A 26475-nucleotide genomic window follows, 5' to 3' on the forward strand; every position below is an offset into this window, starting at 1 on the left:
CTACTTTCAAGGAGCTATGAACCTGCACTCCAAGGTCTCTTTGTTCAGCAACACTCCCTAGGACCTTACCATTAAGTGTATAAGTCCTGCTAAGATTTGCTTTCCCAAAATGCAGCACCTCTCTTTTATCTGAATTAAACTCCATTTGTCACTTCTCGGCCCATTGGCCCATCTGGTCAAGATCCTGTTGTAATCTGAGGTAACCCTCTTCGCTGTCCACTGCACCTCCAATTTTGGTGTCATCTGCAAACTTACTAACTGTGCCTCATATGCTCGCATCCAAATCATGTATATAAATGATGAAAAGTGGACCCAGCACCAATCCTTGTGGCACTCCACTGGTCACAGGCCTCCAGTCCTAAAAACAACCCTCCACCACCACTCTCTGAGTTCTACCTTCGAGCCAGTTCTGTATCCAAATGGCTAGAGATCTAACCTTACTAACCAGTCTCCCATGGGGAACCTTGTTGAATGCCTTACTGAAGTCCAAATAGATCACATCTACTGCTCTGCCCTCATCAATCCTCGTGTCTGGTATGTGTCTTCTTCAGAACTCCTTTTGAATGCTCTTAAACATGTTCCTGATTCATAAAAATCCAGATATTATAATAGACTTCTCAAGATCAAATCTTTCAAATATATTCAATCACAATTCTGTACAAATTACTGCTTACTAAACAGCATTCAATGCTCTAACATAGTGAACCATCCTAATTAGATTCCCTACAGTGTGGAAACATGCCCTTTGGCCCAACAAGTCCACACCGACCCTCCAAAGAGCAACCCGCCCAGACCCATTTCCCTCTGACTAATGCACCTAACACTACGGGCAATTTAGCATGGCCAATTCACCTAACCTGCACATCTTTGGATTGTGGGAGGAAACCGGAGCACCAGGAGGAAACTCACGCAGACACAGGGAGAATGTGCAAACTCCACACAGACAGTCACCCGAGGCTAGAATCGAACCTGGGATCCTGGTCCTATGAGACTGCAGTGCTAACCACTGAGCCACCGTGCCACCCCTAATGGCCCCACAGAAATGCTACCAGACAAAACGTGGGTTACACAGGAAATATTAGGGGTGATGCCCAAAACAGAGTTGAATAGATTTTGGGAGGTATTATTGCGATACTATTAGCTGAGTGGTGCATAAGGTCAACGCACTCCCATACTCTTGCAACATCCACTTTATAGTAAGGCTCTCAATGTATGGATTGGGAATCTCTATCACTGATCTGTGAAATCAACCATGATCTTGTCTCTGCATTCAGGACTGGGTTTGTACATATTGTAATGATGTAGGATCAAACATTGCAAATTTTGTCAAACTTAATAAAGACTAACCGCATACTCGTTAAATCTTCAGTACCACCATGAGGCCGCTGAGCGAACTATCTCCCAGTAATCATGTAATCTTATATTAGTCTCCAAGGAGAATATGAGCAACTTATTTCCATATTACACTAAATCCTCCATCAAGTCTTGATCACCACCCATTATGTTATATCTCCCAGTCTCTGGGTTGATCCCTGATTCACAGAGATAACTACTGTGGTGGTTTGGCACAAATACCCAACCCTGTTCTCTGCTGTCTTAGAGGGAATTGGGAAACATGAGCTCTCCATGCATTCTTTCAAACCTGTTAGTCAGTGTTAGATGATACAGGTCCATTCTTCAGGCATCCCGAAGAACTGGTCCACTCTGTATTACATCACCTCCTTGCAGAAACAAATCAACTCCTGATTCTTTGAACTAGTGCACTGTCTGCCTCCGCAGGATAGGATCACGGATGTAGAGTTTCCTCAGGTATTTGGACTAGATGACATTGATCACAAATACACCTCGATTCTCCGGCCTGGAGGTTCAATAGTCAGTTCGTTCTGTGGCAATGACTGTAAATTGGATCGACTGCAATGATACACATTCCCCTTCTCCTTGTCCAAATCTGCTTCTGTGAAACATGGCATATGAAAGAATTGAAAGTAGAGCATGTGGGTTCCTCTCCATAAAAAGCTGCATGAATCCAGAACATCCTGAAACAGGGTAGAGTGATACATGAGCTTTTTTTAAAAAAAACTTTTACTGTACTCAATCGTCCTTTGGCTTCAGTGATAGCGTATGACCCGTCTCAGTGAACTAGTCATGTGAAAAGACCCATAGGATTCAATTAACGCATTGAAACAATGGTAGGCAAGTTGCAGGCCTCTTTCCAAAATAACAAGAATTGAAATCTCATGTTTGGTGAAAATCTCTTCCCAGAATGCAAATGGTATTGTATTATAGACCCCCTAATAGTCAGTGGGAAATTGAGAAACAAACTTGTAAGGAGATCTCAGTTATCAGTAAGAATAATAGGGTGGTTATGGTAGGGGATTTTAACTTTCCAAACATAGACTGGGACTGCCATAGTGCTAAAGGTTTAGATGGAGAAATTGAGGGTTTGGTTAAGAAAAAGAAGGAAGCATATGTCAGGTATAGACAGGATAGGTCGAGTGAATCCTTAGAAGGCAGTAGGAGTATACATAAGAAGGGCAAAAAGAGGACATGAGATAGCTTTGGCAAATAGAGTTAAGGAGTATTCAAATGGTTTTTAAAAATACATTAAGGACAAAAGGGTAATTAGGGCCCCTCAAAGATCAACAACGCAGCCTATGTGTGGAGCCACAGAAGATGGGGAGATACCAAATGAGTATTTTGCATCAGTATTTACTGTGGAGAATGACATGGAAGATATAGACTGTAGGGAAATAGATGGTGACATCTTGAAAAATGTCCGGGTTACAGAGGAGGTGGTGCTGGATGTCTTGAAACGCATAAAGGTGGATAAATCCCCAGGACCTGATCAGGTGTACCCAAGAACTCTGTGGGAAACTAGGGGAGTGATTGCTGGGCCCCTTGCTGAGATATTTGTATCATTGATAGTCACAGCTGAGGTGCCGGAAGACTGGAGGTTGGCTAATGTAGTGCCACTGTTTAAGAAAGATGGTAAGGACAAGCCAGGGAACTATAGACCGGTGAGCCTGACCTCGGTGGTGGGCAGATTTTTGGAGGGAATCCTGAGGGACAGGATGTACATGTACTTGGAAAGGCAAGGACTGATTAGGGATAGTCAACATGGCTTTGTGCGTGGGAAATCATGTCTCGCAAACTTGATTGAGTTTTTTGAAGAAGTAACAAAGAGGATTGATGAGGGCAGAGTGGTAGACTGGAGGCCTGTGACCAGTGGAGTGCCACAAGGATCGGTGCTGGGTCCACTTCTTTTTGTCATTTATATAAATGATTTGGCTGTGAACATGGGAGGTATGGTTAGTAAATTTACAGATGACACAATCGGAGGTGTAGTGGACAGCGAAGAAGGTTACCTTGGATTACAACAGGATCTTGATCAGATGGGCCAATGGGCTGAGGAGTTGCAGATGGAGTTAATTTAGATAAATGCAAGGTGCTGCATTTTGGCAAAGCAAATCACAGCAGGACTTATCCACTTAATGGTAAGGTCCTGGGGAGTGTTGCTGAACGAAGAGACCTTAGAGTGCAGGTTCATAACTCCTTAAAGTAGAGTCGCAGGTGGATAGGATACTGAAGAAGGCATTTGGTATACTTTTCTTTATTGGTCAGAGTATTGAGTACAGGAGTTGGGAAGTCATGTTGTGGCTGTACTGGACACTTTTGGAATATTGCGTGCAATTCTGGTCTCCTTCCTATCACAAGGATGTTGTGAAACTTGAAAGGGTTCAGAAAAGATTTACAAGGATATTGCCAGGGTTGGAGGGCTTCAGCTATAGGGAGAGGCTGAAAAGGCTGGGGCTGTTTTCCCTGGAGCGTCAGAGGCTGAGGGATGACCTTCTAGAGTTTTATAAAATCATGAGGAGCATGGATAGGAGAAATAGACAAGGTCTTTTTCCTGGGGTCGGGAATTCCAGGCTAGAGGGCATAGGTTCAGGGTGAGAGGGAAAAGACATAAAAGAGACCTAAGGGGCAACTTTTTCACGTGGATGTTGGTACGCGTATGGAATGAGCTGCCAGGGGATGTGGTGGAGGCTGGTACAATTACAACATTTGAGAGGCATTTGGATGGGTATATGAATAGGAAGGGTTTGGAGGGATATGGGCCAAGTGCTGGCAATTGGTACTAGATTAGTTTGGGATATCGAGTCGGCATGGACAGGTTGAAACGAAGGGTCTGTTTCCGTGCTGTACATCTCTTTGACTCTATCTGTTTCAGAGGTAGAACCCTGTAGACATTTTCCCTTGATCCACCTTGAATCCACCTTCTGCCAGACTGGATGAGGAACTTCTTTCAGTGTAAACAAACACACAGAATTTGCTTCAGGAAGTACAGTCATGTGATGAGCTGTTTTCAGCTTCCCATGCCTTTTGAAGAACTGCACAAATGTAGTGCTAAAAGCTTTCGGTTTTCCTTGGTTTCTTAATTCTCCCACTTTGTAAATTAGCTGTAAAACTCTTCCACTTTAAAGTGAGCAATTCTGATTCTGGACTATACATATAATGTTCCTCTCTGTATATAGATGGACGGCAGTTATCTGTCCCACTTCAGAATAGAACAGCCTTTACTGTCATGTACGCTCTGATGAGTGCAGTAACAAGTTTGTAATGTCACCTCTTGACGCCATCTTAGGTACAGGGTACCTAGGTACAGATACTTCAAGTGTTGTTACAGAATTGAAATGGTAAAAGATAAGATTAGTATGGGATTAGAGAGTTTATGAAGTCCCAAACGAGAATAAAAGGAATGTTTAAACTGCTCAAGCTCTAGTCCCTTTCTCATGCGTCCGTGCCCACTGGCTTCAGAACATGAGACCTTGCTGCCTCCACGTGCTGGCCTCTATCCTGGACCCGCCTCCAGTACCCGTCCCCTCGACCGGCCTGGGCTCACTGTGCTCCCGCTCCAGGCTCTGGGCTCTAGCCTGTGACTCGGTTCCCAGCTCAGCCCGTGCTCACCCTGCTCCCGCTCCATTCAGTCCTGACTTTGGGTTTAATGCTTCCTGGGCCATTTACTTTCGATAGCTGACGAGAATCTTGCTTGAACCGCAGCTCAGCATCAGAAGAAACTAAAACTCCACCCCCAGTAGCCAGTTTAAAACTTGCTGTTGGCTAAAATTTCTATACTCTTGCTGTGACGTGCTGCTTTAAGATGACTCATCTTTTTACAAAAATGGTCCTTTGCAGTTTTGATGGGACAGCTGGGTGGATGCTGTCTTTTCTTGTCATTCTGATAATAATGGATCATGGCAGCTACTGTGTTCTCTTTGTACACCCCCTGTGTCTGTACAGCTATGTTTTCACTACAGAGTTTAACAAACTGCATTCCTGACCCCACAGTAATTGTATGGTTCTGTTTTCAAACTTCAGCTTGCTTTGTCAACCGGACAGCATTCAAAAACGTCAAGTCATCCCAGGACTGCAAAACATCTGACAACGTTTCACTGAAGACCTCTGCAACAATTCAGTCTCAGGTCAATACTTCCTATAAATTTGCATATTCACACTTATCCACGGGCTGGGATAAATCATTAACAGGCATTAACATTCACTCCCAGTCCCTGGGTGCATTCAACAGGAGTATTTTTCCTGAGACACACTGAGTACTTGAATTACTTTATCACATGCAGTGTCTTCCATGCTGACCTGTACCTGTGTTTTTGGTTTTGCTGCTGTTTACCTATTATTTACTATCCATGCTACTTAACTCTGTGATCTGCCTGTGTTGCTCGCAAGACAAAGCTTTTCACTGTGTCTCGGTACACCTGACAATAAATTCAATTCAATTCTTATCTTTTATGAGGACCCTTGTGGTGCAGTGGTAGTGTCAACTTGTGGCCCAGGAGGTCCGAGGTTCAAGTCCTACTCACTCCAGACAATTCTGACCAGGTTGATTTTAAAACGTCTACCGCGACATTGTCACCTCAGATCGCAAACAAGAGAATACTGATGCCCTTTTGCCAGGCGGGGGGGGGGGGGAGTTCAGAACTACAGGGCACAGATTTAAGGTGGGAAGGGAAAGATTAAAAAGGGACCTGAAAGGGCAGCTTTTTCACCCAGAGGGTGGTGCGTGTATGGAATGAGCTGCCAGAGGAAGTGGTGGAGGCTGGTACAATTGCAACATTTAAAAGGCATCTGAATGGGTATATGAATAGGAAGGGTTTAGAGGGATATGGGCCAAGTGCTGGCAAACGGGATGAAATTAATTTAGGGTATCTGGTTGGCATGGATGTGTTGGACCAATGGGTCTGTTTCCAGGCTACATGACTTTATCTGCTCCTTGCTGGGCTATAGAGCTCCTTCAGCCACTGTTCAACCTGATTTGAGCCTCTAATCTGGCCAACACACTCTGGTAAGGGCAATGACTTCCCCTTTACTTTTTCTTCATTAGTTGCTGCTCTCCATATGCTGTTCAACGGTGACCTTTCGCTGTTCCTGTTACCCATTGACCGCTGCCTCCTCATACCATGATTGGGTTCAGGAGAGAGGTTAGTCAATATATTAGGAGTCTTTTGATATACGGACCAATACCTTTTTTTAATATTTAAACATAATAGATAAGTGCTGTTTACAAATACATCTTCACCTCTGTCACGGGCTGTTAAGGAGAACCATCAACACATACTCAGGTGATTTAACCCACTGATATTTAAACTATCAGACTTAAATATTTACATTAATTCTTTACACTCAATGCCTATTGTGTTCAAATTCTTTGCTAATTCAGGCACTGCATTGCAGAAGAAGAGTTTCATCCTCAAGCGATCCCTAATTCTTTGAGTTGTACACACAATGCAAGGTACAAGAGCCAATCAGTACACTGTGTCACTATTGATGTTAATCCAACTCTCTTGCATTGTCACTCAGTAATCCCTCTCCTCCATCACCCTGTGTTACTGACTGTATCTGGATTGATATTAATCCAGCTCCCTTACACTGTCACTCAGAAACCCCTCTCCCCCAGCACCCTGTGTCACTGACTGTATCTCTCCTGATATTAATCCAGCTCCCTCACCCTGTCACTCAGTAACCCCTCTTCCCCAGCACTGTGTCACTGACTGTATCTCTCCTGGTGTTAATCCAGCTCCCTCACACTGTCACTCACTAACTCCTCTCCCACAGCACATTGTGTCACTGACTGTATCTCTCCTGATGTTAATCCAGCTCCCTTACACTGTCACTCAGTAACTCCACTCCCCCAGCACCCTGTGTTACTGACTGTATCTCTCCTGATGTTAATCCAGCTCCCTTACACTGTCACTCAGTATCCCCTCTCCCCAGCACCCTGTGTTACTGACTGTATCTCTCCTGGTGTTAATCCAGCTCCCTCACACTGTCACTCAGTAACTCCTCTCCCCCAGCACCCCGTGTTACTGACTCTATCTCTCCTGGTGTTAATCCAGCTCCCTCACACTGTCACTCAGTAATTTCTCACACCAGTTACTGTCTCTAATGCAGAAGCTGTACTCTTAATGGAATCTGATTCAAATTTCTGTCTTGAGAAGGTTTTCAGATGGCTGGTCTTTTAACTTGCTGAGTTACTTTGCTGGATTGAATGAACCTTTTCCTCCCAGTTCAGTACAAAACACCTTCAGATCAGGAGCCCATTTCTTTGACAGGAACCTCCCATGCTTACTGACCTTTACATTTCTAAGCTGGAATCCATTGCTAACAGTAAATACTGCTGAGGATGTGTGGAGGTGAAATGTTTCTGTGTAAATTCACTGCCTTCCCCATCACTATCTGAGGCATAATCTACGGTGGAGTTATTGTTAAATAGCTCTGCTCCCCAGCTAGTACTGAAATATGAGTTTACACTCGAAAACGCATGTCCAGGAGTGGGATCATGCTGACTTCCCATTTCATTCACAATGGGGAGTGTAACCAATTCCCCAGGATCACCTTGGAGTCTCTATGAAGTCAGGATTAACCTCCAGTGTTGTATGAGGTAATGGTTCTGAAAGAGTTAATACTGAAATTGTATTAAGCTCCACCCAATCCTAATGATGTCGCATAACCCTGGACGGAAATAGAGGAGCCCAGCACAAGGGTGCAATGGAGACAGACTGTCATCACTATTACTTCACTCAGTCTAGTTCACTTTATTCACTACTCACAATGTGGTCTCCTCTACATTGGGTGACTGCTTCACAGAACATCTACGTTCTGTCCACAAAAATGACCCCGAGCTTCCAGTTCCCTGCCACTTTAACACCCCATCCTGTTCCCTGGCCAACATCTCTGTCTCAGTCCTGCTGCAGTGTTCCAGCGTTCCAGCACAAGCTAGGAGAACAGCACCTCATTTTCCACTTGGAAACACTATAGCCTTCTGGACTCAATATCGAGTTCAACAACTACAGGGCTTGAGCTTCTCCCACGTCCTTACCTAACCCCCACACAACAGGCTTTATTATCACATGGTCTGCTAAAAAACACACAACCCATTGTTAGACGCTAACAGTCCCCTTTAATAGCTATTCACCCTCCAAGGCAACCATTACTTACCTCTTTGTCTGTCCAACAGTTCTTTTCCCTCTTTGAGCTCTATCTCCACCTATTATTTACTCTTTACTCCCTCCCCACACCATATCTTCTGCATAAAAACCCTTATTTTCCTAGCTACCATCGGTTTTGAGGAAGGGTCACTGGTCCTGAAACATTAGCTCTCCGAAGGTACCGCCAGACCCATCGAGCTTCCCCAGCAATATCTGCTTTTGTTTCTGATTTCCAGCATCTGCTGTTCTTTTGGTTTTTATGTCACTGCTAGTTCCCGAGAGTCTCTGTAATTTTGCCTAACTAGTGGGTATAATTTGGTACCTATTGCTATTGTGTAATAAACTACAGTCGGTTCTGCTATAAGGCGTGTCTCTTTAACACAAATTGTAGAATCTAGGCAGTTATTTGCAGAACATTCCTTACCTGTATTGGCTATAATGTGATTCTGGCCCCATTAGCTTAAATGATGTGGCTACTGCACAATTTTCTTGTAACGTGAGATCGCATGACAACGGATTATTATCATAACTGGCTGTACATCTTTACAAGAACATTTACTTGCTCAGACTCTACAGAGGTCTGCCCTGTACTAGTGCTAATTGCACAGGCCCTCAGACTCAGCATTGATTGCTGCATGCTGTGGACGGGGTGTGCATGTCTTTCTGCCTGGTGCTGTCAAAAGAGGGAAGAAATATTGTTCACCAGCTTTCACGGAAGGACAGGCTGGCTGAGGAGAAGGTGGCTAGGGCCACTATGAGTGCCAGTACATGGTAGTGCGTGGTGGTAGTGCGTGGGTGGGTGGGTGGGTGGGGGAACATTGCAGGGCGAGGACAAACATTCAGCCACAAGCATCTCCACCTCCACCTGCACGTCCAAGGTATTATGGACCAAACCAGACCCCCTCTAAGTATTTTAAGAAGGAAGGCTAGACCCTAACTTGTTCTCAATTTTTAAGATAAATGCAAAGTGTCTCTGTTCCAGATGTAATTCGACTGGTCAAACCACACAATGTTAAGCCAAACACAGTTTGTTTAAACACTGAAGTTAAAGTACAATCAACGAGCTGCAAAGTGTTTGTATAACACCTCAACCATTTCCCTTGACAGCACATGCAACTTTTCATTTTGGTCCCTATTTGGCCCTTTGCCACTATTTTACTAACGCTGAGCTTAAACAAGTCTGTGGGATTTCTCTTCTCCAACCTCGGTAATTATGAAGTGCTTCGAGAGGTTAGCCATGGCTCACATTGGCTCCAGCCTCCCAAACTGCCTTGATCCTTTACAATTCACTTCCCGATGCAACAGTCCACAGCAGAAACCATCTCCCTGGCCCAACACTCATCCCTGGAATATCTGGGTGATACCTACATCAAGCTCCTACTTATTGATGACAGCTCCACTTTCAAGACCGTATTTGCAAACCAACTCATCTCCAAACTCTCAGGTCTCTGCTCCACCCTCTGCAACTAGATCCTCGACTTCCTGATCGACAGACTGCAATCAGTGAGAATAGGCAACAGCACCTCCTCCATGATAGTCCTCGACACCAGCACCCTGCAAGGCAGCATACTCAGTTCGTTATACACTCACGCCTATATGGCCAAATTCTGCCCTAACTCCATTTACAGATTCGCCGATGACATCACTGTTGTAGGCTGGATCTCAAACTATGACGAAACAGAATCCAGGAAAGAGATAGGGCACTTGGTGGTGTATTGTAAAAATAACAATCTCTCCATCAACATCAGCAAAATGAAGGAGCTGGACATTGACTTCAGGAAGTGGAGTAGAGGGCACGCCGATGCCGCTGAGATGGAGATGGTCGAAAGCGTCAAATTCTTGGGAGTGATGATCACCAACAATCTGTCCTGGTCCATCCAGGTTGATGCAACGGTGTAGAAAGTGCACCAATGTCTCTACTTCCTCAGAGTCTAAGGAAATTTGGCATGTCTTTAAGGACTCTGACCAATTTTTATAGATGCACTATAGAAAACATCCTATCCGGATAAATAAGTTGCTTGGTACGGCAACTGCTCTGCCCAGGCCTGTGAGAAACTACAGAGAGTTGTGAATACAGCTCAGTCCATCACACAAACCCACCTTCCAGCCACTGACTCCATCTATACTTCCCTCTGCCTCAGGAAGGCAGCGATATCATCAAAGGCCCCTCCCACCCCGGTTATAATCTCTTCTAATCTCTTCCATTGGGCAGAAGATACAGAAGCTTAAACACCGTACCAACAGATTCAAGAACAGATTCTTCCCCGCTGTTATTAGACTTCTAAATGGACCTCTCAAGTTTCATGTTGATCTCACCCTTTATGCACCTTTCTCTGCAGCTGTAACATTGGATTCCTCGCTCTGTTCTATTACCCTAATGAACTGTGTATGGTATCATCTGCCTGTACTGCACGCAAAACAAAACCTTTCACTGTACCTAGGTACATGTGACAGTAATAAATCAAATTCCATCAAATCAAACCACCCAGAGTTCTGAAGGCGATAACTGAGGAGGTTGTATGGGCATTAATTTAGATTTAGATTTGGGTTTAGATTTTATTGTCAGGTGTACTGGAATACAATGAAAAGTGGGCAAAGTTGCCATTCTCTGAAGCCATCTTTGTAACAAAAAACAGCATGAAAAACAGAAGCAGAAATAAAAGAAACAGCCAAAAGAAAAGGAAACGCCCAGATTACTCCCCCATGAGTCACCTCCAACAGAACAACAAAGCCACCAAATCCGCCCCTTAATCCGCGAACACTCAGGTGCCCCGAATCCTCATATGTCACTGCAGCCGGAACTCCACTGCCTCCATTGGGCTTAGCTGTGTCCCAAGATGCACTGTTGGAAGCATGTCACCGCTCTATGGCGCCATCTTGCCTTCACCAACATCAGCACCACCGTGAGTCCGCACTGGGCCCAAACCCGATGCTAGGCCCACCACACCGAAGCAAACAGTGCCTCGTTTTGGCTTACACCGCTGCCACTGCCACCGCCACCTCCTGGCGACACCGTTTCAGCAAAGGAACCTGCCACCGCTGAACCCTTAGAAAGAACTGCTCCCGCCATTGCCCACACTCCAAGGGGAACCACACCTGCTGAGGTACAGGAAAATAAAGAGCTGAAGTAAAAGAAAGAGAGAGAAAACAGAAAGGCAGTGGGAAGCAGGCCAGCCCCAAGCCCAGGACCCAGGCCCAAATGCTGCTACTCTGCTGACGCCAGCTTGAAAAAGGTTTCTTTCAATAATCAATGGAGTCAGGAACAGTCACAGAGGACCGGAAAATGGCTAATGTAACACCCCGATTAAGAAGGGAGCTAGGCAGAAGATGCAAAGTTATAGGCCAGTTAACTTGACCTCAATTGTTGGTAAGATTTTAGTGTCCATTATTAAGGATGAGATTGTGGAGTCCTTGTAAAATAGGGCTGAGTCAGCACGGCTTGGTCAAGGGGGACGTCATGCCTGACAACTCGCTAGAATTCTTTGAGGAGGTAATGAGCAGGTTACACAGAGGAGAGCCAGTGGGTGTCATGTAAGTCCAGAAGGAATTTGACATGGAGGCTGCTAAATAAGATGAGTCCATGATGTTAGGGGCATGGATAGAAGATTGGGTAACTGGCAGAAGGCAGAGAGTATGGGTAAAAGGGGTCTTTTTCAGCATGGCAGTTGGTGACAAATGGGATTCCACAGGGGTTGGGTGCTAAGACCACAACTATTCACATTACACTTTAACAATGTGGACAAAGGAACTGTTGCTAAGTCTGCAGCTGACACAAAGTAGGTGGATGGACTGGTCATGTTGAGGTAGCAGGGAGGATGCAGAAGGACAGGTTAGGAAAGTGGGTAAAGAAGTGGCAGAAAGTGTGAGGTTATGCACTTTGGTAGGAAGAACAGAGTTTATACACTATTTTCTAAACAGGGAGTCGTCTTAGTTCAGGATTCTCTTAACGTTAACATGCAGGATCAGTTGGTGGTTATGAAAGCAAACACAATCTTAGCATTGATTTTGAGGGGGCTAGGATACAAGAGCTGGAATGTATTGCTGAGGATGTACAAGGCTCTGGTCAGACCACATTTGGAGTTTTGAGAGTAGTTTTGGGCCCCGTTTCTAAGGAAGGATGTGCTGACATTGGATGGGGTACAGAGGTGGTTTATGGGAATGATACTGAGGATAAAGGGCTTGTAATATGAAGAGTGATTAAGGACTCTGGGTGTGTGTACTTGATGGAGTTTAGAAGGATGAGGAGGGTCCTGATTGAAATTTACAGAAAACCATGAGGCCTGGATAGAGCGGATGTGGAGAAGATGCTCCGACTAATAGGAGAGACGAGGACCTGAGGGCACAGCCTGAGAGTGAAGGGGCGACCCTTTAGAACTGAGATGAGGAGGAATTTCTACAGCTGGGGGTGGTGGATCTGTGGGAACACACTGCTACAGAACGCTGTAGAGGCCAAGTCATTGACTGTTTTTAAGACAGTGATAGTTAGATTCTGGACTGGTAAGGGAATCAAGGGTTACAGAGTGAAGGCAGGAAAGTGGGATTGAGAAACATTTCAGCTCATGATTGAAGGATATAGCAGACTCAACGGGCCGAATGGCCTAATTCTGCTCCTATTATCTTATGGTCTCTGTGGGTTTGGCTGATGAAGGATCCCTTGCATTTGATTTGCAGAGTATCAGGTTTCAAACACTCACCTATTAAAGCACTCAGCTCTCTCTTGATCCGTCCCATCTGGATGCTTTGTGGAAGGACCTGTCACAGGGTCGCAGTACAGACTAGCCACAACTGCACTCTACTAGCTCTCAAGGGGTAAACCCGCAGGGTTGGACCATGGAAATCCACAGAGGGTTCAGGGATGGCCTCGGAAACAACTACTCTTCGATTTGAGAGGAATTTTCTAACAAAGGGAGAACTGCCCCTTGCTTTGCTGTCAAAAAGGGATGATCTTCAGCTTAGATTAGATCAGATTAGATTCCCTACAGTGTGGAAACAGGCCCTTCGGCCCAACAAGTCCACACCGACCCTCCGAAGAGTAACCCACCCAGACCCATTTTCCCTCTGATTAATCCACCTGACACTACGGGCAATTTAGCATGGCTAACTCACCTGACCCACACATCTTTGGACTGTGGGAGGAAATTGGAGTACCCGGAGGAAACCCACGCAGACACGGGGAGAATGTGCAAATCCCACACAGACAGTCGCCCGAGGCTGGAATCGAACCTGGGACCCTGGTGCTGTGATGCAGCAGTACTAACTATTGAGCCAACGTGGTTTCTTAAAACGCTGGCATCTGGTCTCCCAGCTCAGCAGTTTACAATACCTTTGTCAGCGTGATGTCTTCCTGCTTCCCTTCTACTCCAGCCCAACACCAGCACCTCCACATCATTCCTGCCTTGGCACAGTGATGGGCCACACCACCCTACATCACATGACCACACCTCCACTGGGCTGGGCCTGACATGATACCATCCACCTGGTCTGGGATATGACCCACTTGTCCCAGAGGAGTGCTCTGTCAGCTGCCTTCCCCTCCCTTGACAGGAGAAGGTGCTTGATAGAATGGGTTGTGACCATTTATTGCAGACTTTGTGAATGCTTGGGGTTCAGGAAGGAGCTCATTGTCCAGATTTGATCTCTTTTCAGTGCTGCAGAGTGTCAAATTAAAGTTAGCGGGTCACTCACAGTGTGAGAGGAGTGTGACAGGACTGGGTGCAGGTTTGTAGTTTCTTGAAAGTGAAGTCGCAGGTAGACAGGATAGTGAAGGTGGTGTTTGGTAAACTTGCCTTTGTTGGTCAGTGCGTTGAGTATAGGGGTTGGGAGGTCATGTTGCGGCTGTACAAGACATTGATTCGGCCACATTTGAATGTACTGTATCCAGTTCTGGTCTCCCTGCTTCTTGGAAAGGTGTTGTTAAACTTGAAAGGGTTCAGGAAATATTTACAAGGGCATTGAGGGGGTTGGAGAGTTTGAACAATAGGCTGGGGCTGTTTTCCCTGGCCGATCAGAGGCTGAGGGGTGACCTTATAGAGATTTATAAAATCATGAGAGGTATGAATAGGATAAATACACAAGGTCTTTTTTTTTTTTTGCAGGACAGGGGAGTCCAGAACTAGAGGGCATAGGTTTAGGGTGAGAGGGGAAAGATGTAAAAGGGACCTATGGGGAAACTTTTTCACGCAGAGGGTGGAGCGTGTATGAGCTGCCAGAGGAAGTGGTGGAGGCTGGTACAATTACAGCATTTAAACGGCATCTGGATGGATATATGAATAGGAAGTGTTTAGAGGGATATGGGCCAAGTGCTGGCAAATGGGACTAGTTTAATTTAAGATGTTTGGTTGGCACGGACTAGTTGGACCGAAGAGTCTGTTTCCATGCTGTACATCTCTATGGCTGCCTGTTGTCTGGCCAGTGAGTGCTATTTGCATGGAGCCGTTCCTTTGTGTCTCCTTGAGGAGACTGTAAGATTTGGCTCTACCGGGGCTGGGGGAGGGGCGCAGAGGGGTCCTCTTGTCGTACACAGATAATGCGCTCCTCGTGTTCACAGACCCAGCTGACCTGTGGAGGGTATAACAGTGCTGCAAGATACGCTCCGGAACAACTGGGGAACATGTTTCAGATGGTGGTTACTCAGTGACAATGGGCTCCCTGCCAGAGGAACTCCCGGCTGGCGGTCAGACAGAAACTAGAGGCCAATGTCCACCTTTGAGGATGAGAACAGGGATCCCCCACTGCCTCCTGTGGGACATCAGCGTTGGTCATGAACCAGCCTACATCCGGCATTTTGTGGTACCAGCGGGTCACTTTGATCCCCTCTCCGGAGTTTGTCACAAGTTACAGAAGATGCTTACAGGTTGCTTTTGGGACTTTTGGAAGTCAGTCTGCGGTTTCAGGAGGGCAGGCACTGGTTTGACTCTGCTCCCCAAGGTGGGCACTGTCCTTTTCTCAGGGCCTGCACCGATACCTCTATGCTCACCATCTTCCTTGGTGGTGTGGCCTGGTCACTCCTTTCATTTGTCAGGTGCAAGCCCTCAATGGCATCCTCTCCCGTTTGTGGATCTCTCTCTCTCTCTCTGGTCTTTGAAACAGGATTTTCACACCCGGTTTGGGCCACAGTTGTCCGATGCCAGCGCTCTCCATCAGGAGGAGTAGCACCACCATCAGCAGCTGATGGAGGAGATGGCTCAGGTGATCAGACTCAGGGACATGCCAGATGGTCACCGCAGCAACTCAGTCGTCAGTGTCCAGTGCTCAGCCAATGCCACTCGGAAGCCTGGAGACTATAACTCTCAGTCCTAAAGCAATCTCATGGCATTGACACCTGAAACCTCTGGGGGAAAATCTCTTCTGTCCGGGAGAAGGGTTTTCTGGTACATCCTTTATGTCTTACTTGCATTGGCTGTCCATACACACCCTTGCACTTGCTATGGAACTCTGGGTGGTGTGCGGCTCTCTACAACAAAGTCCTCCCTCTCTCCCACCATGATCTGGGGTGCAGGAAGTTGTAATCAGCAGTGCCATACAATCGGGAGTTAATACACAGAATCCCTACAGTGCGAAAGCAGGCCATTTGGCCCTTCAAGTTCACACTGACCCCACCCCACTCCCCCAAAGACAATCCCACCCAGACCTCCCAGTGCCCCCAACCCCATCCCTGTACCTGCATTCCTGAAGAAAGGCTTATGCCCGAAACGTCAATTCTCCTGCCCCTCGGATGCTGCCTGGTCTGCTGCGCTTTTTCAGCACCACACTTTTCAACTCTGGTCTCCAGCATCTGCAGTCCTCACTTTCTCCTGGTTGATCTTAACCTACTGCATCTCCCATGGCTAACCCACCTACTCTAAACACCCTTGGACATTACAGGGCAATTTACCACAGCTAATCCACAGCTCTTGGACTGTGGGAGGACACCAGAGCACCAAGAGGAGATCCATGCAGACACAGGGAGAATGTGCAGAGTCCACGTAGACCGTTGCCTGAGGCTGGAATTGAACCCGGGTCCCTGGTGGTGTGAGGCAGTAGTACTAACCACTAAGCCACCGTGCCACCCGGTGGGGGTCTGGGGCCTTGAGGAGTCTGTGAATAAGCTAGACATTCATGGGTTATTGAAAGGGGCTGCATGTGGTAAGAGTCAGGGGTGGTGAGCAGATTCTCGTGGGGGGATCCTACTCAGGTCGGGCCTACGTTGCCAAGCAGTGGACCACCAAGGGGCCCACTGTGCCCACACTACTGCCTCTCTTCTCAGGACATGTCCGAACCAAAGTGCCCAAGGAGTGGGAGTGGCCAGGAGGACACGACCAGCAAGAGGCGCTGGAGTGCATCATCATACTTCAATATAAATTCGTGCTTTGACTTTTGTTCCAGTTCCCTATTGGGGGCTGTCAACTTTCATTTGGTCAATCAGTTTTATTAAACAAAATAAATGTAAAGGAGGCAGTACTTTACCCCAGTCACAAGCACCTAGTGTTTTGGACTGTAACATATGACATTGTTACAGGTGGCATGGTGGCTCAAGTATCTGGGTTCAATTCCAGCCTCTGGCGACTGTCTGTGTGGAGTTTGCACATTCTCCCTGTGTCTGCGTGGGTTTCCTCCGGGTTCTCCAGTTTCCTCCCACAAACCAAAGATGTGCAGGTCAGGTGAATTGGCCACGCTAAATTGCCAAGAGTGTTCAGGAAGGTGTAGGTTAGGTGCATTAGTCAGGAGCAAATGTAGAGTAATAGGTTAGGGGAATGGGTCTGGGTGGGTTACTCTTCGGAGCGTCAGTGTGGACTTGTTGGGCCGAAGGGAATGTTTCCACACTGTGGGAATTGTATGATACAGGTCGTAACCATGGAGATAAAGAAAGTTTAGTTATAAAATAATTGGAGAGGAACAGGGGGTGGGACGTAGAGGTCATTTGGTCGGGGAGGGAGTTACAGAATTGGAATTGTCAGCCTCCAGGAATATGGCTAACCAGAGACAGCAATGCCTCCATCAGATAATAACACACAAGCAAGGTTAAATCCAGCTACTAGACAGAGAAGCCATGAGGATAGTTGTAGCATCCGACAAAGGAGAATGTACCCCTCTGGACGGAGGAGCTGGAAGGTAAATGACTCGAAAAGCATCAAGCATCATCTCCCCTTCACCCTGGTCCCTTTTCCAGACCTTCAGTGTCCTGACCTGATGCATAGCTGACCAGTGAGCTCCCTCTGCTGGTCAGTAGCATGTTGACTGAAACGCTGGCTGACACAGGACTTTAAATAATGTAAAATTATTCTGTCAATTGGTCCATTCTGATCCAGCCTTTGAGAGTGGACTTGAAAGCAATACACCTTATAACTTTATTTTTACTCTGTGCGGGTGTTTTATCCAAATGCCCACCTCTTTACGATCTTGTTGCATGACCGACACACTAGGGAAGCTACAGCAGCTAACTTGTACTTAGTTTGTATGGTAGCATGTGGCTCAGCCGTTAGCACTGCTACCTGACAGCACCAGGGACCAGGGTTCGATTCCATGCTCAGGAAACTGTGTGGAATTTGCACATTCTCCCTGTGTCAGTGGAGGGTCCCCTCTGGGTGCTCTGGTCCCCTCGCACAGTCCAAAGGCATACAGGTCAGGTGGATAGGCGATGGGAAATACTGGGAGGGGTGGTAAGCCCGTGTGTGGGATGGTCTTTGGAGGGTTGGTGCGGACTTGATGGGCCGAATGGTCTGCTGGCACACTGTAGGAATTCAATGGATGGGAGCTCTTGGATTCCCGCCCAACTTAAAGGCAACATTATTTGATGTCTGCTCATCAATTAATGGATGCAAAGCGTCATAGAGATGTACAGCACCCTCCAGAAAACAGATCCTTTAGTCCAACTCAGATATCCTAAATTAACCTAGTCCCACTTGCCAGCACTTGACCCATATTCCTCTGAACCCTTCCTATTCATATACCCATCCAGATGCCTTTTAAAATGCGGTAATTGTACCAGCCCCCACCACTTCCTCTGGCAGCATCAGATGGGGACAAATCGGCCATGCTTCCTTTGCTGCGCAGGTGACGCAACAATTTGCAGCTTCTTCATTTACATTTCCCCTTTCTGACATTCTAACACACTTCACGGGAATGTCACAACCCAAAATGTGACACCAGGGCAATTAAAACTGGGGTTGCAAAGACCACCAGAATCGAAGGGATGTGGGCATCTTTGGAGATTTGCAGGGCTGGAGGAAATTGCGGAGATGAAGAGGTGTGAAACCACGGCGGGATTTGAAAGCGAGGATGAGGACTGGATAAAATCTAGGAGTTGCTCAACCGGGAGCTTGAGAAGGGCAGTGAGAAGAGGATGAGGGGTCAAACAGGACTTACGGTTGAGATGGGATACAAGCAGCAGGCCTCAAGTTAGTGCAGGGTAGAATGTGGGAAGTCAGCCAGGATTAGAGTGGCCGGGTTAGCAAAGGCACAGATGAACGTTTCAGCAGCGGACGAACTGAATGAAGCAGGCATGGAGTTCGACGCTGTTTCAAAGATGAAAACTCGTGGCCTTTGGTGACATGACATTAAATACACAACCATTCTGGTTCAGACTCTGCCAGTGAGAAGGATAGAGTGAGTGGCTAGGGAGCAGAGTTTGTGATGAGGACTGAAGATATTAGCCTTACTTGGAGCAAATCTCCACTCACTCAGAACTGGACACTGATGACACAGCCTGGGGACAGGGGAAGGGTCAAGAAAGGAAGCAGAGAGACTGTGCTCAACTGATTAGATTAGATTAGGTTAGATTACTTACAGTGTGGAAACAGGCCCTTCGGCCCAACAAGTCCACACCGCCCCGCCGAAGCGCAACCCACCCATACCCCTACATTTACCCCTTATCTAACACTACGGGCAATTTAGCATGGCCAACGTGCAAACTCCACACAGTCAATCGCCTGAGGCGGGAAATGAACCCGGGTCTCTGGCGCTGTGAGGCAGCAGTGCTAACCACTGTGCCACTCACAAACTGCATCAAAGCCTGCAAACAGCTCAAGAAGGATGAGGAGGAATAGTTAGATTTTGTCACAGTTACACAGCATGTTACTTGTGACTCTGGTAGAAGTCATTTTGGTGATGGGCAGAAAAGCTGTTTGTAGGGATTCAAACACAGCGTTCCCTGGAGGAGTTTTGAGAGATGAGGGATCTTCAATGGCGTGGAAGAGGACAGGGAGATTGGAGATATACAGTCCACTGAGGTACAGAGAGAATTATGAGGCACGAGGTGGGTGTGACATTCCAGAATGGGGTCGATGGTGGAACAAGGGAGGAGTACTGTACATAGCTAAGGCATCTGTTCTGCAGAAGGAAAAAATGTTTGCATTTATATGTTGGCATTGTGAATTCCAAACGTTTTAGCCTGTGAAACACTTTAATGCATTGTAACATGGGAGCCATTTTGCCCACAGCAAAGTCCAGACAGGTGATCAGTTTCAATGACGTTGTTTAAGGGATAAGCATTGGCTAGGACTCCAGGAAAATGTCTGTTGTCTTCTTTAAATATTATTAGGATCCCTACAGTGTGGAAGCAGACTATTCAGCCCATTGAGTCCACACCAACCTGAAGAACATCCTAGCCAGACTCACCATTGCCCCTCCCATCCCTGGCAGCCTGCATTTCCCATGGCTAATCCATCTAAATCGCACACCCCTGGACACAATGGGCAATTGAGCATGGCCAATCCACCTAACTTGCACATCTTTGGACTGTGGGAGGAAACCAGAGCACCCAGAGGAAACCCATTCAGACACAGTGAGAACACGCAAACTCCACACAGACAGTTGCCTAAGGGTGGAATTGAACCCGGGTCCCTGGCATTGTGAGGCAGCTAACCACTGAGCCACCATCAACAATGGATTTATGGTCATAATTAAACTCATAATTCTAGATTTTTATTGAATTCAAATTCTATCTGCCATGGCATTCAAGCCCAGGTCTCCAGAACATTACGTGGGTCTCTGGATTAGCAGTCCAGCAATAATGTCACTAGGCCAAAATCTCCCTCATGGGATGTCGCATTTCCACCTGAAAAGACAAATAGGGCCCTGTCTGAACAACTCACCTGGAAGATGGTAGGAGAAAGTGACCTAGATGATGGTGCCTTGGGACGCAAAGCACAGGATAGGACGTGAGGCTGTAGACCCCATAGTGAGCGCATTTAACAGGCAAAGTATCTGCTGTGCTGCCCTGCCAATGTCTACAATGTACACTGAGCGTGTCCACAGAACCGGGAGTCAATGTTCACACTCATGAGTTTTGGAGGGCCCCTTGGTCTGCCTCTGTATGCCAATCTTTTCCCAATATTCTCCTGTAACACTTGGAGAAAGTGAGCAACTCTCTACTACATACTGCCCACCTTTCAGATGTGAACTCAAGTAGATAACTACACAGGGAATACAGCAGTCTGTGCTTAACCATTGCCCATGGATCAGCAACCCATGGAATTGGTTATTACATAGTGACTGGGAGTAGGACTCTGGCTAATTCACTTATCTACAAACTCTGCATTACTCTTATTCCAACATCAGCTCAGAGATATTGAGAGCATCATAACTCAAGTGTTTAGCTGATGACCAGCTAACTGAGCACAAGGTTTAAACTTGGTACCGTTCTGATCTGTACTGCTCAGTGGAGCATCAATAAAACAGATGAAGAGACTGACCTTCAATATTGATGGGGAGGCTGGTTTAAAGCACTGTGGTGTGAGACGCTATAGGATTCTTATTGCTTGGTGCTGAGGGAACTTGAATCAGATTCAGGACAGTATGTACTGCAGACTCTGCTATAAGTGACTCCAATAGAAATATCTCAAACTGGGATTGACTTAAATAATAGCCTTTTAATTCGAGACTGGCTATTCAGCAGTGGGTATTGATGACATCAGTAGGAACATTGGCTAAGATGGGGTTCTGAGCCCCAGGAGAGAGAGAGAGATCTGATTTAAAAGTTCTTCTAAAGCAACTCATTCAGCCGTGTTATGACAAACCACTAGGTCACGTGAGGTTTGACTCTGGATCCCCTTAACAGATCAAGGAGTCAGGATACTCATACATTCCCATCAATAATCCAATGGCAAGTCAGACACAGCACGGTTCAAGGTGGGAATGAGTCAGTATCCTGGTTCCCTGGTCCGTACATGTACACAGATATATACACATACATACACAGATATATACACACACACACACAACAGTGATCCACTGATTCCTAGGTCTGTATAGACACACACATACCCTTTGTAAGTACAGATTCCCAGATCTATATGCCTAAACTTACAGTGTAAACACTAACTCTCCATACATGCACCATGTGTACACATTCTATGTCTATAAACACCCTGTAAACATCTGTGATCATACACTATAAATGTTGACTTCCTGTTCTGTGTGTACACACAATGTGAACGCTGACTCCCGGGATTGTGTACACAGAATGTGAACGCTGACTCCTGGTTTGTATATATGCACAGTATAAATGCTGACTTCAGTGTACTCGCATAGTGTGAATGCAGACTCACAGCTGTGTACATGCACAGCGTGAACACTGACTCCCGGTTCTGTATACACATACAATGTGAATACTGACTCCTGGTTCTGTGTGAACACCACATTAATACCTGTTGTGTGAATTCTTTGTACAAAACTGTTGTGGGTATAAACTTCAAAAGACCATCTACAATGCACAGCCAATTAAATTGTACAACATGCTTGTTCTAACTAACTTTTTATTGGCACGTCTTGGAAAAAAACAGCAGTCATGGGATAGCACCGATCAATCATGTCAATCAGACAGCCTTTGCTGTATCCAGGGCACGACAAGTGGGTCTCAGAGGCATGTTTGTGAACAGTCGCCCTCGAGTCACCTTAGAACAGTAACATGGAGTAAGGACAATGCTGGTTTGGAGTTGCGAAATCCTCACATTTATCCTGGAAAATGATGATGGCTTCAAAGCCCCTTCCCTTCCCATAATGCGTTTCTTGGATATGAGAGATTGGAGATGGAGCAAAAAAGACTAATTTGACCAGACTGTGTTTGCAGATGAAGAAACCTCCTGGAGCAGCCACTGAAGCACAGGTCAGGCCTGTTCCTGGCCAGCCGTGATGGTGTCACAGATACTGCTACATAGCTTCATCGTTGCCTTCAGCTGCCCAAAGAGAGGTTGAAACACAAAATCCCCTCCTCCTGAGGCCCGCTATCAGGATTCAGTTCGAACAGTAACTCATTTTGGATTAACTCGTGTTGGAGAGCCCCTTGGTCCATTTCTGTATTAGCATTTGTGATGAAAGCTATTTCACAATTGTAAAGGGGGCACTCAACAAGTTCAGAAGGGCAAAGGCCAATTCATTCCACATCAGAAGTCAGCTCTTATCAAAGTGGTCGGCCCCGCCCCTGAATCCAGGGGCCTGATGGGTATTTTTCTTGTTATGACAACAGTGTGCGCTGTATGAGATGCAGACAGTGTTGCCTGGTTTTTGCCAGCTGACCCTGTGGTTCTGAGAGAGGTTGCTGCTGGTTGTGCTCCTCCCACACCCACTTTCAAAAGATTAGTTCAAAGTCACTTGACCTACCTCATTGTGGAGACAGGAAGATTGTCAATGCTATTTCCAACTCCTCCTCCAAACACAGGGTGCTGTTAACGCTTCCATCCCTGACCCCACTCCCCTAATTGTGTTCCCTCCACTACCCAGCTACCCAACAAGCATGGCCTCGCCCTCTCCGACTCTTCAACCTTAACCTCCCTATCCCACACATCACCTCACCCATTTGACCAACGTGAATACAGATAGAGTTACCCCCAGGTTATTCACCATGAGTTTCTCAGGAAGTGGCCCATCCTAAATTGCTGTTTCCAGAGGGGATTACTGGTCTGTGATCTGGAGTGAAAGCCCTGGCTGAATAGTTTGCCCTTTGCGATCTTGAAAAGCTATGAAGCCACTTCTAACAGCTCTGTTGGTGCCCCTGTGCAGTCTAGGAATCCAACCTGGGGCCTTCCTGATCGCAGCATGGTGCATTTTGAGCTTTTAGGGTTGGTACCTTGTTAGGGGTTTGTTTAAGCTGCACACCCTGACTCCAAATGATCTGAACCTCTGCTAAAACTCAGGCGAAGGGTGTGCCTTAAGTCAGGTCATCAACAATCCTTCTCAGTTCATTAGTGACGTCTCCTTGCTGCATTCACTTCATTTCCATATTTGACCGGGACACACTGAATAACCCTTACCCTTATCGTTACACAGTGAATAACCCCTAACCGACTGGAGAAACTTGGATGTTATCGTTACACACTGAATAACCCCTACCCTGCTGGAGAAACAGGGACTCTATTGTTACACACTGAATAACCCCTACCCTGCTTTCAGGTCCCATACTCTATGCCATCAGTCCACGAATTCAAGGGTCATGATGTCCAAGTCCATAATACCTTCCTTTTCCAAACTGCTTATCCATTCACCAGGCGGTCCCAGTCGCAACATCATCAGGAGAGGTTTAACATTCCTTCATCCAGGCCAGCAATAGGATAAATTCTATTTTGGATTGACATGCAATCCTGGAGTGGTCAGGGCTTGGCCTGGGATAAGCCGGGCAGGTCCCAGTGTGGGCAGTATGCAAACGAACTCCGGACTCCAATTGGCTGGAGTCCGGGATCTGTTCCCTCAGCGGACAAACCAGGTCGGGGGTCTTCGCCTGGATAGGAGAGACAGAGAGAAGTGTTAAGCCAGGTACTGAATTTACCAAAGCCTTTGTACGGCCGCCAAAAAGTATTATTTCTAGATATTCTTAAAGACGTGAAGAAGCTTTCAACCATCTAACTCCAGGAATCAGCCACACTAATTAAACTGTCATTCTGTACTCTGTTAGCTGATCTCTCACTCCGAGAATTGTGCAAAATTCTGTATTAGAGAAATAATGGTAAGGAGGCACTGGAAAGGGTGCAACAAGATTTACAAGGACGTTACCACACAGTGAAACAATTATACCAATTGAGAAAACCCAAAAAAAGGTGGAGGGTCTTTAAGAAAGCTAAGGAGTGGGCTGACTGAGGTCTTTAAAATTATGAATGGGTTTGATGTACAGTAAATAACACCACTTACTGGGGAAGCCTAAACTAAAGTCATATACATATGACAGTCACTAATAAATCCAATATGGAAATCAGGAGGACCTTCTGTATGCCGAATGTGGAACTCATTACCAGGAGTAGTTGAGGTGAAGAGCAAGGATGAATTTAAATGGAATCTGGGGAAGTACATTAGGGGAGAACGGAAAAGAGGAAAATATTGATAGGCATTAAAGTGAAGCAGAGTGGGAAGACACCCATACTGAACGTAAACACTGCCATAAAGAATGGTCCATTTTTTTGCTATGGGAGAGTTATGGACTGGCCAGAATGTATCAAAACTGGATGGAAGTGTCCACTCTACTCACAATCCAGTCCCCCTAATGTACTTCTCCAGATTCCTTGAAATGCATCCTTGCTATTCACCTCAACCACTCTGGTAATGAGTTCCACATTCTACGCACAGAAGGTCCTCTTGAATTCCATATTGGATTTATTAGTGACTGTCTTATGTGTATGACTTTAGTTTAGATTTCTCCAATAAGTGGAGGCATTTACTGTAAATCAACCCTACCAAACCCATTCAAAAATCTCAGTCAGCCCACACCTTTGCCTTCTTCAAGAGCATCAATCTTTTCAGACTCTCCTGACTGGTTTAATCTCTTAGTTAGTGTGTGTGCATGAGCGCCTTTTTATAATTATTTTCCCCTCAAATAGAGTCACAGAGATGTACAGCAAGGAAACAGACCCTCAACTCATCAATGCCGACCAGGTATCCTAAATTAATCTATCCCCATTTGCTAGCATTCGGCCCATATCCCTCTAAACCCTTCCTATTCATATACCCATCCAGATGCCTTTTAAGTGTCCCAGACTCCACCATTTCCTCTGGCAGCTCATTCCATAGCCACGTACCACCCTCTGCGTGAAAATGTTGGTCCTTAGGTCCCTTTTAAATCTTTCCCCTCTCACCTTAAACCTATGGTCTCCAGTTTCAGACTCCCCTTATCTGGGGACAAAGACCCAAATCCCTGAATCAATGGGGTTTGCAACATTTAGCATTGTGTGTCACAGATGCATCATGTGTACAATAATCACGCACACACTAACAACAGAGCTTGTGACAAAACCTTGTGAGATTTCGCTAAAGAATTGAAAACATTTACAATTCCAAGTTCAGCATACAACCTGATCACCTTAATCAAATTTTCCCCACTTATCTGTTCCAACTCTGATTAGACGTTTTTAATTCTGACAATTCGCATGTTTCTATCCTACATCACTACATTGAGAAGTGGCTTTCATCATTTGTCATTCATTGGATATTGGGCTAAGAAGGAAGCCATTCAGCCCCTTGAACCTGTCCCACTATCTAACTAGCACATGGATAATCTGAATCTCAACCCCGTTTTCCTACCTCAATTGTGTAACCCTGAATAGTCCTGTCCATGAAAATCTAAGAAATTTAATTCTGAGATCTTTAAATAAATGCGAAGAACTGAAGATGCTGGAGATCTGAAGTGGAGAAACTCAGCAGGGCAGGCTGTATGTGTGGCGAGAGAAACAGAATTAATGCTTTGAGTTGAATCCGACATCACTGAAAAGTCATTTTGGACGCGAAACATTGTCTCTCTCCCAACAAGTGCTGAGTTTCCCATAAAGACAGAGAGGGCTAAAGCAGAGAAAAAGACCTGCGCCAATTAAAAACAATCACCCAACTATTCTCATCCTGTTTTCCAGCCCTTGACCCACAGTCTCATATGAGCTGAAAATGTGTTGCTGGAAAAGCGCAGCAGGTCAGGCAGCATCCAAGGAGCAGGAGAATCAACGTTTCAGGCATGAGCCCTTCTTCAAGAATGAGGAAAGTGTGCCAAGCAGGCTAAGATAAAAGGTAGGGAGGAGGGACTTGG

The 26475-nt window shown here is 46.1% G+C and overlaps 1 protein-coding gene across 4 annotated transcripts in view; it reads right to left on the reverse strand.

Moving 5' to 3' along the window:
* rad51b (RAD51 paralog B) overlaps positions 1 to 26475 on the reverse strand; it is a 568881-nt gene that overhangs the window by 5611 nt on the left and 536795 nt on the right. For 3 of the 4 annotated variants that reach the window (XM_043698230.1, XM_043698228.1, XM_043698226.1), the window contains exon 11: positions 23930 to 24192. In XM_043698230.1, the coding sequence (XP_043554165.1) occupies positions 24065 to 24192 (128 nt within the window). In that variant the 3' untranslated portion in view covers positions 23930 to 24064. Of the gene's footprint in view, positions 1 to 22197; positions 24193 to 26475 lie in introns of those variants that run through there. The other variant, XM_043698227.1, reaches the window with a different exon arrangement.

This window comes from Chiloscyllium plagiosum, chromosome 10, assembly GCF_004010195.1.
Source record: "Chiloscyllium plagiosum isolate BGI_BamShark_2017 chromosome 10, ASM401019v2, whole genome shotgun sequence".
NCBI classification, from domain to species: Eukaryota; Metazoa; Chordata; class Chondrichthyes; order Orectolobiformes; family Hemiscylliidae; genus Chiloscyllium; species Chiloscyllium plagiosum.